General features: G+C 43.5%; 1 protein-coding gene across 2 annotated transcripts in view; it reads left to right on the forward strand.

Moving 5' to 3' along the window:
• Window positions 1-14,851, forward strand: part of LOC140389958 (cohesin subunit SA-1) — a 307,419-nt gene that overhangs the window by 250,323 nt on the left and 42,245 nt on the right. For both annotated transcript variants that reach the window (XM_072474665.1, XM_072474666.1), the window contains 5 exons: window positions 3,270-3,343; window positions 4,614-4,737; window positions 7,283-7,381; window positions 8,805-8,884; window positions 9,240-9,347. In XM_072474665.1, the coding sequence (XP_072330766.1) occupies window positions 3,270-3,343; window positions 4,614-4,737; window positions 7,283-7,381; window positions 8,805-8,884; window positions 9,240-9,347 (485 nt within the window). The remainder of the gene's footprint in view (window positions 1-3,269; window positions 3,344-4,613; window positions 4,738-7,282; window positions 7,382-8,804; window positions 8,885-9,239; window positions 9,348-14,851) is intronic.

Genomic DNA, 14,851 nt, shown 5'->3' on the forward strand with positions numbered 1-14,851 from the left:
CACCTTTCTTATGGGGCTTCGACATTCCTCGACCTCCTTATGACTTCCCACACCAACTCATCCACAAACTACCCATGAAACCAGGCATAAAAGTCCAAAAACCAGAGACCCCAGCCGGAGCTTCCTAACGTCCAACCTCCACCTACCTGCCACCATCAGAAGTCGAATGACCGTTTAAAAAATATAGTTGTCGATATCTGGTACTTATAGATATTTCAATAATATTGCCATTTTTAGCAAAGGAACATACCACTGTGCATCAAAATGCATTTTGACAAGTATTCTGCCATTACACTTGTCTGCTAAGAAAGCAAAACCAACCTAAAAATACCTCTTACCAACTCTATGTATTATAAAGCTTCATTCAAATAACTATTGTAAACATCCTGAGTTTCTTGAATGGTAAATGATTGCATCTGAGCCACTCAAGGTTGCTGCGGAACACTGATGAATCTTTTGATAATCGGTTGAAATATATAATTTGCTTTACATGGCTTATTGATTTTCCCTTTGTTTTAATCCACATAACATTTAAAAACATATTCAGACTTCCAGTTAATAGCTGAAAGAATGCCATGACAAGCATTTCATATTTAAATGTGTTTCATGTAACAAATAACTCAATACATGATCTTTGTCGACAACTAAAACCACAAAATAGAGTACCTCCCTTCTTATTCTTAGCCCAACCGAAAAAAAACACTTCACAGGTACATTTTACACAGTCCTTTACGAGACATTCAGTTTCCACAAAATCAATCCAAAGTTTTCTTTATCAGCCTGGTAACTTGCAGTATTAGAACTGTCTTTCACATAGAGGTTTTCTTTTCATAGCTCCTCCCTCTAGCCCAAGCCTGTGACTCTTCCAGCCTCGTTTTAACTCCCCACAAATTTAATCTTTACAATCTAAATACGAGCTTCCACCTGGACTCTGCACAGCGAACCGTAGAGACTTTATTGGCTTCTAGCTGCTCCCCTTCTCCAAGATCCATTCAGACTTTGCGATATTCAGTGATATTCTAGGAAAGCCTGAAGTCTGATATATAATATAACTTCCTCTGCATCCTTCCCCGTTGTAACATGAATCACTTGGACCTTGTTGAGAGCCCAACTCTTTCATTTTGGAGCTAAATGGACAGATTGAAGCCACAACTGTTTATTTTGTATATAAATTTAGAGTACCCAGTAATTTTTTTCCAATTAAGGGGCAATTTAGCATGGCCAATCCACCAATGCACATCTTTGGGTGTGGAAATGAGACCCACGCAGACACGGGGAGAATGAGCAAGCCACAACTGTTTATACCCCAACATTTTCAACACTTTTCTGGGATTTTGGAGACTCAGCCTCCACTGTTAATAGACAGGCTGCTCCCATTTTTCCCATAAAACAATCCAAAGTTTTCTTTGACCTCTAACAATCACACACAATTTAGGGCAGCACGGTAGCATTGTGGATAGCACAATTGCTTCACAGCTCCAGGGTCCCAGGTTCGATTCCGGCTTGGGTCACTGTCTGTGCGGAGTCTGCACATCCTCCCCGTGTGTGCGTGGGTTTCCTCCTGGTGCTCCGATTTCCTCCCACAGTCCAAAGATGTGCAGGTTAGGTGGATTGGCCATGATAAATTGCCCTTAGTGTTGGGTGGGGTTGCTGGGTTATGGGGATAGGGTGGAGGTGTTGACCTTGGGTAGGGTGCTCTTTCCAGGAGCCGGTGCAGACCTCAATGGGCCGAATGGCCTCCTTCTGCACTGTAAATTCTATGAATCAAATTACCTGGGCTTACCGTTAGGAAGACTTCAGAACATATCACATGATTCCCTTCATTTTAACTTAAATGTATAGACACAGTTCCATAACATAACAATCATACAAACTTCAGAATTGTAACGCCTTAATGTACTATTTGTTACGACACCCTGGGCTAGTACGTAGTCAATTGCAGGCCCACAGGCCCCAGAGTGCCAAAACAAGTGAATTAACCAATAATTTGTACAAAAAGTCCCAAAACCGTTGGCCCTTGGCTGCCCAATAATTAATTTTTAATAATCTTTATTGTCACAAGTAGGCTTACATTACTTTACTGTCACCAGGTTTGTAAGTTGAAACACAATTACTGTTTATTTATAACAGAAATAAAGATGAAATATGCAGTAATTACAAAGGAATAATGGCAAGCTAACCTATTTCCTCTCTTTCCCCCCCCCCCTTTTTACTGACCCACCTTCTACTCACACACAAGACAGACAAATGCAGAGGGGTGGAAAGGGGTAAAGATAATAAGGATTAAGGGAAAAAATATGATCATTGCTTTCAATGTTGGATTCTTTGCAACAGGCAATCCTCTCAGCACGCTGATTGATCAAAGCCACAAGTGTACAGATGGTAATGGTCCTCATCCAGAAACATTCATTCATTACTCACGGGCAGTAGGATTTCTTCTGGAGGGACACTCCAGCATTTATTAAACAGGGCATTCAGCTTTGAGACTACTTCTCTCTTAAGACCCTTTGTCTCGTGTCAAACCCAGCTTCCAGCCTGAGTTTTGATCTCAATCCTTTGTAAAATCCTTCAATAAAATAATATTCAGCCGTACTAGGATAGAGAAGGATTCTTTCCCTTGATTTTTAGAGATTTGATCATATCAGAGAGAGAAAATAAGAGATGCTCCTTCCAGTTTCAGAACCAAAAGCGGAACTAAAAACAACCTAGTCTTATAATACTGTGAAACATTCCAGAGGAATCAGAACCAATCACCACCAAAGCCCAACATACCGAGCCAGTTCATTAGCTGCCAGCCATGTCAGTCAAACTGAGTCATCATTGATCTCTTCAGCTTGAATTAAAGGCAAAAGCTGCACCTCACCTTCTTGAGTTAAAGGCAAAGACTATTCTAAAGTCACAGGTCCATTAAACCATCCATGGATCAAAATTATAAGAGAAAAAAAATAAAAGAAAAGGAAAAATAAGGGAATAAACAGAGATTAAACAGGAGGATCCTTACACTATAAAAGCAATTCCTCGTGCGTCACAAATTCAGTTAGTTTACATGATGAAGCTGGAGGAGAAAACTATGCTTAGCAGAACTTTCATTTACCTCTTCGACATTTCACATTTTTGGCATATTACAATGCACAGATCATTTCAAATTTTTTTAACTCTGGCTTCATTTTATGGTTGCAATTCTTATGTTCTTAAACATGGAATTTTTAAAAATGTCTGTTCAAATAGATAGCATGTGGTTTATTTGCCTTTAATATATTTCCTTTTAGCTTCAAGAGAATCAAGATGAGATAGAAAATATGATGAACTCTGTTTTTAAGGGTATATTTGTACACCGATATCGGTAAGTACAAGACTGGGTTGAGAAACACAATAGAATAATTGGAAATGTTGCAGTAATCAATGATTGTACTGTCATGGTCTCCAATTTAATTGGGAAGAATGCAGCAATTGTCTTCTCAAACTTTGCTTCCCCCCCCCCCCCCAAATTCCATCCCTCTCCTTGGCAACTGTCTGAGGGTGAATGAGACAGTTTGCAATCTTGGTGTCATACTTGACCCTATGATGAGCTTTAAAACACTAAGTGCCATCACTAAGATTACTTATTTCCACCTGTGTAACATCATCTATCTCAACTCCACCTCTGCATTTCTGCTGCTGAAACCCTCATCTACGCTTTTGTTATGCCTAGACTTGACTATTCTAATGTATTCCTGGCTGGCCTCCCACATTCTGCCCTTCATAAACTTGAGGCCATCCAAAACTCTGCTGCCCCAACTCTAACTCACATCCAATCGAGTTCAACTGTCACCCCTGTGCTGGCTGATCTACTTTGGGTCCCAATTAAATAGCACAATTTTAAAATTCTCATCTATGGCCTTGGCCCCTCTCTGTCTCCGCAGTCACCTCCAACCCTCCAAGATATCTGCAGTCCTGTAATTCTGGTTCCTTCCGCATCCTGGATGTTAATCACTCCACTGTTGGTGACCATACCTTTAGCTGCTTAGGTCCTAGGTTCTGGAGTTCCCTCTCTAAAACACTGAGGCTCTCTTTTCTCCTTTAAGACACTCCTTAAACCCTACATCTTTAACTTGCCGTAATATCTCCTTATGCCATTTTTGCTTTTTTGTTTCTTCGGATTAATCTCGGCAGTTGCCAATAAAAAAAGTACTACGTGCTTCTTTTGAAAGGGACACAGGAACAACAAAAATCCAGAAACGTCAGATTAAAGTGACATTTCCAAGAATGATGATGCATTCCAATCCCCTGGTCCCCAAGCACCTTAAGACAATTTATTATGTTAAAGATGTTATATAAATACTAATTGTCACTTGTTTTAACTCTGTGTGTATCAGTCAAGATTCATTTATAAGCAATTACTGTTTTATATATAAGGAATTTCTAAAAAGTTATTGTTAATCCTTGAGATTAAGTAGAGTTCTAAAAATAATTAGCTGCTTACTCAGCATTGTCTTTTTTTTAGTTACATATGTTAGATAATTACATATGACATTGACATAAAAATACCGATTGGACAACTGGATAAACTTTCAAGAGAAACAAGAAATAGAAAATTTGAGAGTTTAAGATTGGATTATACTCTTTTTTTCTAGCGACGCAATTTCGGAGATCCGAGCTATCTGTATTGAAGAAATCGGTGTGTGGATGAAAAGTTACAGCGATGCATTCCTCAATGACAGTTATTTGAAGTATGTGGGATGGACACTACATGACCGGGTAAGGATTGTCATTAGAAATTATTTTTTGGGGTATAGGAAGAGAAGATTTCTATTGCTATTCTAAAAGTGCTTATGCATTGAACCATATCCTGGGGAAGTCCTGCTTCAGTTCTGACAGCAGCTGGTTTCACCCAAGTCTTGTGCTAGCAGTAAGTGGTATTATTTTATGCTTTGCAAAACATGTTAGAGACACCTAATGGTGAGAAAAGGAAATACTTCCATGTGATGACCCATTACTACTACAGATGCAGAAAATTCACATTTCTAAGCAATATGCTGTTAATGTAAAATCTGTGTAACAGGTGGACAAAAGTAGATCATTGTGTTTCTCGAGCATGTGTCACCATTCAGTTAGATCATGATTGAACTGCGAACTAATCTCCACCTGCCTTTGCTCCATGTCCCTTGACACTTTTGGTTGGCAGAAATCTCTCAGATTTAAAATTAGCAATTGACCCAGCATCAATTTCAACATGCATCTCCATTTGTGGAGAAGTCTTTACTCCTGAAAGCTCAAGCTCTAATTTTTATACTGTCTCCTACCCCTAAACTCCCCAACCAGCGGAAATAATAATTCCTATTCATTTACTCTATCATTTCCCTTTAATTTCTTGAAAGCTTTTTCAAGCCACTCCTCTATCATCCAGATTCCACAGAATGCAACCCCAGTTTGCATTCTCTCCTGCTAATTGAACTTTTGGGAATCCAGGTTTAATTCTAGTATACCTTAGCTGCACTCTATTTCAAAGCAAGTACATTCTTCCTTGGGTACGATGCCCAGAGCTGCTCTCTGTACTCCCAAGTGTGGTCTAACCAAGACTTTTCTACAGCTGCAGCATAATTTCTCACCCCTTGTATTCAAGTCCACTAGATATATTAACATCCCATTAGCCTATTTGGTTGGACCAGTTCATGATATTTTAATTATCTATGTACATGTATCCTAAGTCTCTTTGGAACTCCAGTGCTTCTAACTTTTCACCATTTAGAAATTACTCTGAAATATTAATTTTTTGGTCTAGTGGATGACCTCACACTTGTCAATATTGAAATCTAGTTGAACAGTTTTTTCCCCATTACCTTAACCTACCAATATTAGAGTCATAAAGGTCTACAGCACAGTAAAGGCCCTTTGGCAAATCTGTCTGCGCTGGTCAAAAATAACCACCTAACTATTACTTTGCAATTTTGTGTGTCTATCTACAGTTATGGGCGGCACAGTAGCACAGTGGTTAGCACTGTTTCTTCACAGCGCCAGGTTCGATTCCCGGCTTGGGTCGATCACTGCCTGTGCGGAGTCTTCACATTCTCCCTGTGTCTGCATTGGTTTCCTCCGGGTGCTCCGGTTTCCTCCCACAAGTCCCGAAAGACGTGCTGTTAGGTGAATGGGACAATCTGAATTCTCCCTCTGTGTGAGCAGGCACCGGAATGTGGCATTTAAAGAAGAAAGCTACATTTTAAACTTTTTGATTGTTCCTGAGAAAATTTACTTCCCCTGAGAATGAGATTGTGACGAGAGTCAAATTGTTTATTTCACTTTTGCAATTAAAGTTGTGTTATCCGTTGTACTTTCCTTCTCAAGATGATAATATTTTCCTTTCTACAATTTTAGCATTGTTATTTCTTCAGGGTTTTTTTGGGAGCAAGAGCATATTTTTTTAAATTGCAAGTTTAACTGTTGGGCATTATCACATTGATTATGACCTGCCTGCTTACAACTCTACTTAATCTGTTCAACAGTGGTAGCATTTCACAGGTTTTTAAAAATATAGATGCAAATTAATTTTCTCCATTAACTTCCTACACTTGACATACTATAAAAATACCTTTTCAGATCTAGCTACATGTTCAGTTGAGCTTCTGCTTCAGGTAACTTTTTGGAACAAAATGAAATTTTTACTTTATTCAGAAAGCAATGAGCTACTTTAAAACGTTTCCTCTATGCATGTCACAGATTTCCTCTAATAATACAATAAAAAAATTGTAGATATTCTGCCATAGAACATGCACAATGCAATATCTCTCTGATACTTCAGTTGGTGCTTTCACTTTTGAAGTCTGAATACTAAATAATGTTGGTCTGTTTTTCAACAGTTTTATGAAAACATAGATTTTTCACATATATGTAATTAGAATTTGTCTTACAAGTTTAATTAGAATTGCAAATTAGTTATTAATGAAGTATTATTGATGAGTTACACCACTTCTGGATAAAAATGATCCCTAATTCTCAAGTTTTGCAGGTGAATTCTGATTTGATTTCTTAAGTGGAGAAACACTTGTGATTCCTGGTCATAGATGAGAGATTTTGTTCAATGATTGTGCATCTTAAATAGGAATGGCAGGAGATCTGTAGTTTCTGCTACCACTGAGTCATCTGTATTAGTTTATATTATCCTACATACAGCTTCCAGTTGAGATATGAAATAATTTTGGGGAATGAGTACAAGACCAGAGGCAGAATTTTTTTCATTGTTTTCCTCCATTATTTTGTACAGTTATATGCAAGTTAATTAAGTATGTTTTGCCTCATTTGCATTTAGCAAGGTGAGGTGAGGCTGAAATGTCTCAAAGCTCTGCAGTCACTGTACACTAATAAGGAGCTCTTCCCAAAACTGGAACTCTTCACCAACAGGTTCAAGGTAAGAATGTCCTCATTCTAATAGATTTAAAATTTACTGGGTATATTTGAAGAATTATTTTCTGGATTTTCATTTTGTACAGTGCATACAGTCTTGATTTAATGAGCTTGCTGAATGAAAATATGAAATTAAATCTTGATGCTCCTATGGCCCTTTCAATAGATATGTAGTGCAACTTTATAAATTCAGAATGCATGGACGGTGCATTTATTCAAATCTTAATTTACGCAATGAACAGTTAATCACTTTTGCAACATTGCAAAACAGTTTTGATGCAGACCAGGTAGTGTAATTTGAGAGTGGGATCATTCATATGCGATTCGTCACTATGCCAAGGCCGAGACTGAAAATACCAGAGCTATTTATCGCTAATCATTTAAATTTACTTGAGTGTCGAGGAGTGTGCAACAGAACAGCAGTACATCACACTCTTTCTCTCCCCCCCCCCCGCCTTATTCAGACACATTTGAGATGAATGCCATTGATATATTTATAAAAACTCTTGAGTTTTAATTAGCATTATTAAAAGGTTATGGCATAATCTAATTTAAAAAGCCAACATCTGTAAGCTGCTAACCTTTTATGTTCATTTGCTTTTAGTCTCTGCCTCTAGAAAACGATAGCCATTTCCTATGAGATGCACTGCTCAACAATATGTATTATATGTACAATGATGTGTTAGAGTATGTGCACTTTTAGTAATAATATTTGAGTGAATATGCAATGAGAAGCTTTAAACAGAACTATTGTCGGTATCTTGAAGATAAAACTACTTTGTTGAATTATCTTCATTGCATTCTCTGAAACTTAGTTGATGTTGTGCAGAAGTTGCTAACCAATGAATGCTATAGGTCTTTACAATATTCTTTATATGTGCTTTGCTTTTTTTTGTGGGGCATAAACTAGGATTCGATTTCTGATCATTTCAGATTTGTGATGTGTTGTATAGGCTTTTATAAACACCAACATTGACATACAGTTGGACTTGTATTTCTGTGTTAGCTTAACTTGATTTTAAAAAATGGTTCAGTACGGAGTGTATAATGTTTCATTTCCAACCCAGAGAGTTATGATTGAATTCTAGCCATGACGGGCCTGAACTATTATTACACAACTTTCATCATGTCATGGAGTGGTGCATATCTTCTATTAGTAGTCAATCAGACCATGACTTTAACTGCTGCTGTGAAGAGGTTTGTGTATATTTAGAGCTTCCTGCAGCTCATGTTTAGGAATGGTTTGGAAAAGAATCAAAAGTATTTACTTGTTTTGATTTTACGTTGTTTGATAAAGGTCCCGTCATTGATGAGAAATTGGCTTGACACTGCCGTAATACTTTTTTACTCCACTTTTGTTGAACAAACTAACACAATATTGCATTGTTATATAAATCATTGACTTGTTACTTGAATTCTTTCTATAGGATCGTATTGTATCTATGACATTAGACAAAGAGTATGATGTTGCTGTGGAAGCTATCCGGTTGGTCACTTTGATACTGCAGTGAGTAAAGTTGTTTTTCTTTTTGCGTTAGCACCTGTTTTTTTAGCTTCTTAATTGTGAGTATCCGATAGCTAGTTCTGGGTTGTTGTGCTGTTAAAAGGAATGCTGATTTTATTTTTGCTAAGAACCTCTATAATCATAATTTCTAGAAATTGTTATCCAAACTTTAAAGCACTTTTTGTGCCTGTGGACTTTATAACATTTTGACTATACCTTGCTTATATGAGAAAAAGGAAGATGGCTTTGCTAATTCATGTTGTTTTAACCCACATAGGATCCAGTAGATTAATCAAATAATGGTGTTCCAGTTTTGCAATATATATGTTTGCTTTTATTGGCTTTCTAATTGTTTTAGGGGAAGTGAGGAGGCATTGTCCAATGAAGATTGTGAGAATGTGTATCACCTGGTATATTCTGCACATCGTCCTGTTGCTGTGGCAGCTGGGGAATTCCTAAATAAAAAGTAAATAGCTCAATTGTATATTATCTGCCCTTTTTTATTATTTTTCAATAGGGTATTGTATTCTGTTCAAATGTCTGTACTTTATCAATGAACCTATGTCAAGCGCTTTGGATTGGCTGAAACATGTTCAACTGCAGTTCAGTTGGAACCACAAATAAATCAAATATCTCATTCAAGTTTATTGGCAAGGGAAAATTTAAGCATGCAGCAACATTTCATTTTCAAAGTGTGGTGAACCACGTGTTGCTACTGTATATACATATATATATTTTTCGTTATTTGGCCTACTGTTATCCACCACTGTATATATGGGGGCAACACGGTAGCATGGTAGTTAGCACAATTGCTTCACAGCTCCAGGGTCCCAGGTTCGATTCCCAGCTTGGTTCACTGTCTGTGCGGAGTCTGCACGTTCTCCCGGTGTGTGCGTGGGTTTCCTCCGGGTGCTCCGGTTTCCTCCCACAGTCTAAAGATGTGCAGGTTAGGTGGATTGGTCATGCTAAAATTGCCCTTAGTGTCCAAAATTGCACTTCGTGTTGGGTCGGGTTACTGGGTTATGGGGATAGGGTGGAGGTGTGGGATTGGGTAGGGTGCTCTTTCAAAGAGCCGGTACAGACTCGATGGGCCGAATGGCCTCCTTCTGCACTGTAAATTCTATGAATCTATGTTCACTGGTGTTCTTATTCACTGTTACTTACTGTTGTTGTGTTGATGCTTCTGTTGGCTCCGCCTGTAGCTCCGCCCCTTGGGGGAGGTATCTAATTGGCAGACCTGTGGCCAACTCTCAGTGCGGGAGCAGCAGCAGCATACTTATTAGCTTATGTTCTCTTCTATAACTCGACTCGTGTGAATTGATGGTTCATCAATTTAATAAGCTAAGAATTCACAATGGACGCCGCTCTTAAGCCTGACCGACTTGAACTCGACCCGCAAGCAACTGAAGCCACTGCGATCTTTGAGCATTGGCTAAGTTGTTTCGAGGCCTTCCTCGACCGACGACGTCTCCGGGGCGCACAAGCTGCGTCTCCTCAACGCTCGGGTGAGCCACAATTTTCCTATTAATCAGAGACGCGGCCTCGTACGAAGAGGCGGTTGCACTGTTGAAAGGACAGTTCGTGAGGCCGGTGAATGAGGTGTTCGCTCAACATCTTCTTACCACATGGCGTCAACGCCCTGGTGAATCGCTGGCAGAATTCCTGCGTGACCTGAGGGTACTCGCCAGGAATTGTAACTGCCAGGCAGTTAAGGCAGTGCAACACACGGAACTCATGATCCGGGACACCTATGTGGCGGAGTCGGTTCCAGTTGTATCTGGCAACGACTGCTCGAAAGGGGTGCCCTCGACCTCAAGGACACGGTACAGCTATCTACCTCGTTAGAGGTAGCATTCCAGAGTTTGGATGCCTTCACGCCTGACCACGCGGCATCCTCGTGGACGTCGGAGGCGCAGCCATCACCCGACCCAGGCGTGTCCCATGCCTGTGCCGCGCGGCTGCCCGTCAACTCCGGGGGGGGGGGGGCGTTCTGCTACTTCTGTGGCCAGTGCCAGCATCCCAGGCAGCGTTGTCCAGCTTGAAACGCGACCTGCAACAAGTGCGGTAAGAAGGGGCATTTTGCCAAAGTCTGCCTGGCCCGACCTAAAGTTCACAAATCGAAAGCCTGCCAGGCCCGACCTGAAGCTCACAGATCCCGCAGTGTGGCATCGTGCCTGCCGGTACCGCCCCCTTCTGACGCGTCACCCACCTCGTGCAGTCCGTGGGGCTGCCATTTTGTCCGCCATCTTTAACGCCGGCCACCACGTGGGGGGCCACCATCTTCGACGCCGCCCGTCACGTGCGACTCATGGAGGCCGCCATTTTGGGACCACACCGCTACCGCCAACCAGACCAGTCATCCGCAGCTCGGCTCTGTTACACTCGACCAGTCCTGGCTCCATCACCTCAAGAACTCTATGATGGCCGTCCGGGTCTTTGGGCATGAGACGTCCTGCCTCTTCGACTCCGGGAGCACGGATAGCTTCGTCCATCCGGATACGGTAAGGCACTGCTCCCTTCAGATTTTCCCGTGACCCAAACAACCTCCCTTGCTTCCGAATCACATTCCGTGCAGATCCGGGGTACTGTGTCGCAAACCTTGTGATACAGGGTGTCAAGTACGCCAACTTTAAACTTTACGTCCTCCCCCATCTCTGCGCTCCCCTCTTATTAGAACTGGATTTCCAGTGTAACCTCCGAAGCCTGACCTTGAAGTTCGGTGGACCCATGCCCCCTCTCACCGTCTGTAGCCTCGCGACCCTTAAGGTCGCCCCCCCTCGCTCTTTGCGAACCTCATCCCCGACTGTAAGCCCGCCGCCACCGGGAGCAGACGATAAAGTGCTCAGGACAAGGCCTTTATCAGGTCGGAGGTCCAGCGACTCATGCGGGAAGGGATCATTGAGGCCAGTAACAGCCCCTGGAGAGGCCAAGTGATGGTCGTCAGGACCGGGGAGAAGAACCGGATGGTCGTCGACTACAGTCAGACGATCAACCGGTACACGCAACTCGATGTGTACCCTCTTCCCCGCATATCTGACATGGTCAACCAGATTGCGCACTTACGAGTCTTCTCCACGGTAGACTTGAAGTCCGCGTACCACCAGCTCACTATCCGCCCGGAGGACTGCCTCTACACTGCCTTTGAGGCAGACGGCCACCTCTACCACTTCCTCAGGGTTCCCTTCGGCGTCACCAATGGGTTCTCGGTCTTCCAACGAGCGATGGACCGAATGGTTGACCAGTACGGGCTGCGGGCTACATTCCAGTATTTGGATAATGTCACCATCTGCGGCCATGATCAGCAGGACCACGACTTTAACCGTAGGAAATTCCTCCACACCGCCCAGCTCCTTAATTTGACCTGTAACAAGGAGAAATGTGTTTACCGCACAACCCGACTCTCCATCCTTGGCTATGTCGTGGAAAACGGAGTCCTTGGGCCCGACCCCGATCGCATGCGCCCCCTTCTGCAACTTCCCCTCCCCCACTGCCCCACGGCCCTGAAGAAATGCCTGGGGTTCTTTTCCTACTATGCCCAGTGGGTCCCCAATTATGCGGACAAGGCCCGCCCACTTATCAAATCCACCATTTTTCCCCTGACGATTGAGGCCCGCCTGGCCTTCAACCGCATCAAGATAGACATTGCCATGGCCACGATGCACGCTGTGGACGAGTCCATTCCGTTCCAGGTGGAGAGCGATGCGTCGGACTTTGCATTGGCCGCTACCCTCAACCAGACGGGCATGCCCGTGGCTTTCTTCTCCCGTACCCTCCATGCCTCCAAGATTCGACACTCCTCTGTCGCTCAAGCCATTGTGGAAGCTGTGCAACATTGGAGGCATTACCCGGCCAGTAGGAGATTCACTCTCCTCACTGACCAACGGTCGGTTGCCTTCATGGTCAATAACACACAGCGGGGCAAGATCAAGAACAACAAGATCTTGAGGTGGAGGATCGAACTCTCCACCTATAACTATGATATCTTGTATCGTCCTGGGAAGCTCAATGAGCTCCCAGATGCCCTGTCCCGCGGTACATGCGCCAGCACACAAGAAGACCGACTTCGGGCCATCCACAATGACCTCTGTCATCCGGGGGTCACCTGGCTTCTCCATTTCATCAAGGCCCGCAACCTGCCCTACTCCACCGTAAGGACCATGACCAGGGACTGCCACGTCTGCGCGGAGTGCAAGCCGCACTTCTATAGGCCAGACAGGGCTCACCTGGTGAAGGCCTCCCGCCCCTTTGAATGCCTCAGCGTTGATTTCAAAGGGCCCCTCCCCTCCACTGACCATAACGTGTACTTGCTCAACATCGTTGACGAGTACTCCCGTTTTCCCTTTGCAGTCCCATGCCTCGCCATGAACTCGGCCACTGTCGTCAAGGCCCTACACAGCATCTTCACCTTGTTCGGTTTCCCCACCTACATACACCGTGATCGGGGCTCCTCTTTTATGAGCGATGAGCTGCGTCAGTTCCTGCTTAGTAAGGGCATTTCCTCAAGCAGGCCTACCAGCTACAACCCCCGGGGAAACGGGCAGGTGGAGAGGGAGAATGCGACGGTCTGGAAGGCCGTCCTTCTTGCCCTATGGTCTAGAAGTCTCCCAGTCTCCCGCTGGCAGGAGGTCCTTCCCGATACGCTCCACTCCATCCGGTCGCTTCTCTCACGAACGTTTGTTTGCCTTCCCCAGGAAGCCCATCTCCGGGGTCTTGCTTCCGTCCTGCTGACAACACCAGGGCCTGTCCTCCTCAGGAATCATGTGAGGAGCCATAAGTCCGACCCCCTGGTCGAGAGGGTTCAGCTCCTCCATGCAAACCCTCAGTATGCATACGTGGCACACCACGACGGACGGTCTCCCTCCGGGATTTTTCACCCGCAGGTTCCCCAGCAACCACCACCAACGTGGCCCAGCAACCATCACCAACGCGCCCACCCCTACACCACCTATCGCCATCACTCGAATGTGGCGGGACTTGGCACCGGCAGCCCTCCCTGGGGCCGTTACCCCAGCCCCTACACCGTCTCCGTCAACACATCGCGATGAAGCTGCAGACGACACGCTCCCGGAGTCGATGTACCAACACCCGTGCCCACACTGCAGCAGGGGCTGAGGCGATCACGGCAGTAGATCAAGGCTCCTTTCAGACTCAACCTGTGAGTCCACTTCACCCCCGCTGGACTTTTTTTTAACTGGGGGTGAATGTGGTGAACCACTTATTGCTACTATATATATATATATATATATATATATTTACCATTATTTGTTATTCATCCTACTGTTATCCACCACTGTATATATGTTCACTGTTGCTTTTATTCACTGTTACTTACTGTAGTTGTGTTGATGCCTCTGTTGGCTCCGCCCCTCGGGAGGTATATAATTGGCAGACCTGTGGCCAGTTCTCAGTGCGGGAGCAGCAGCAGGCTGGCATACTTCTTAGCTTATCAAAACCACTGTTCTCTTCTACAACTCGACTCGTGTAAATTGATGGTCCATCACAAAGGACCAGGATTCAAGTTGGAGTCCATTTCAAATAGCCTTGTCTCAGTGTTTGCACTCCATGGGTGGGATGTTTCGCTCCCACCCTCCGTGGGAATCGTAGCGAGCGAAACAGAAAATCTGATGAACTAACAAAAGATCCATTGATTTTGGGCTGGAGTTAGATCCCATCCTGTGAATCAGAAGATTGGGAGTTCAAATCCTACTCCAGAGATTTGAATTCAGAATTTGGGCTGACATTTCAGTGCATAACTGAAATAATGCCGACGAGTTAAAATGAGGTCAGGTCTTCCCTCTCAGGTGGACGTAAAAGGGCTTATGGCACTGTGTTTGAAGAAGAGCTGTGGAGTTCTCCCGGTGATCTGGCCAAGCCCTGAACAAGCATCACTAAAAAAGTGTTGTCATTATCTTATTGCTGGAATCTTGTAACTGGGAAACAGTGGCTAAACATCAGAAATACTCCGTTAAG

The sequence above is a fragment of the Scyliorhinus torazame genome, chromosome 14, assembly GCF_047496885.1.
Source record: "Scyliorhinus torazame isolate Kashiwa2021f chromosome 14, sScyTor2.1, whole genome shotgun sequence".
Classification (NCBI taxonomy): domain Eukaryota; kingdom Metazoa; phylum Chordata; class Chondrichthyes; order Carcharhiniformes; family Scyliorhinidae; genus Scyliorhinus; species Scyliorhinus torazame.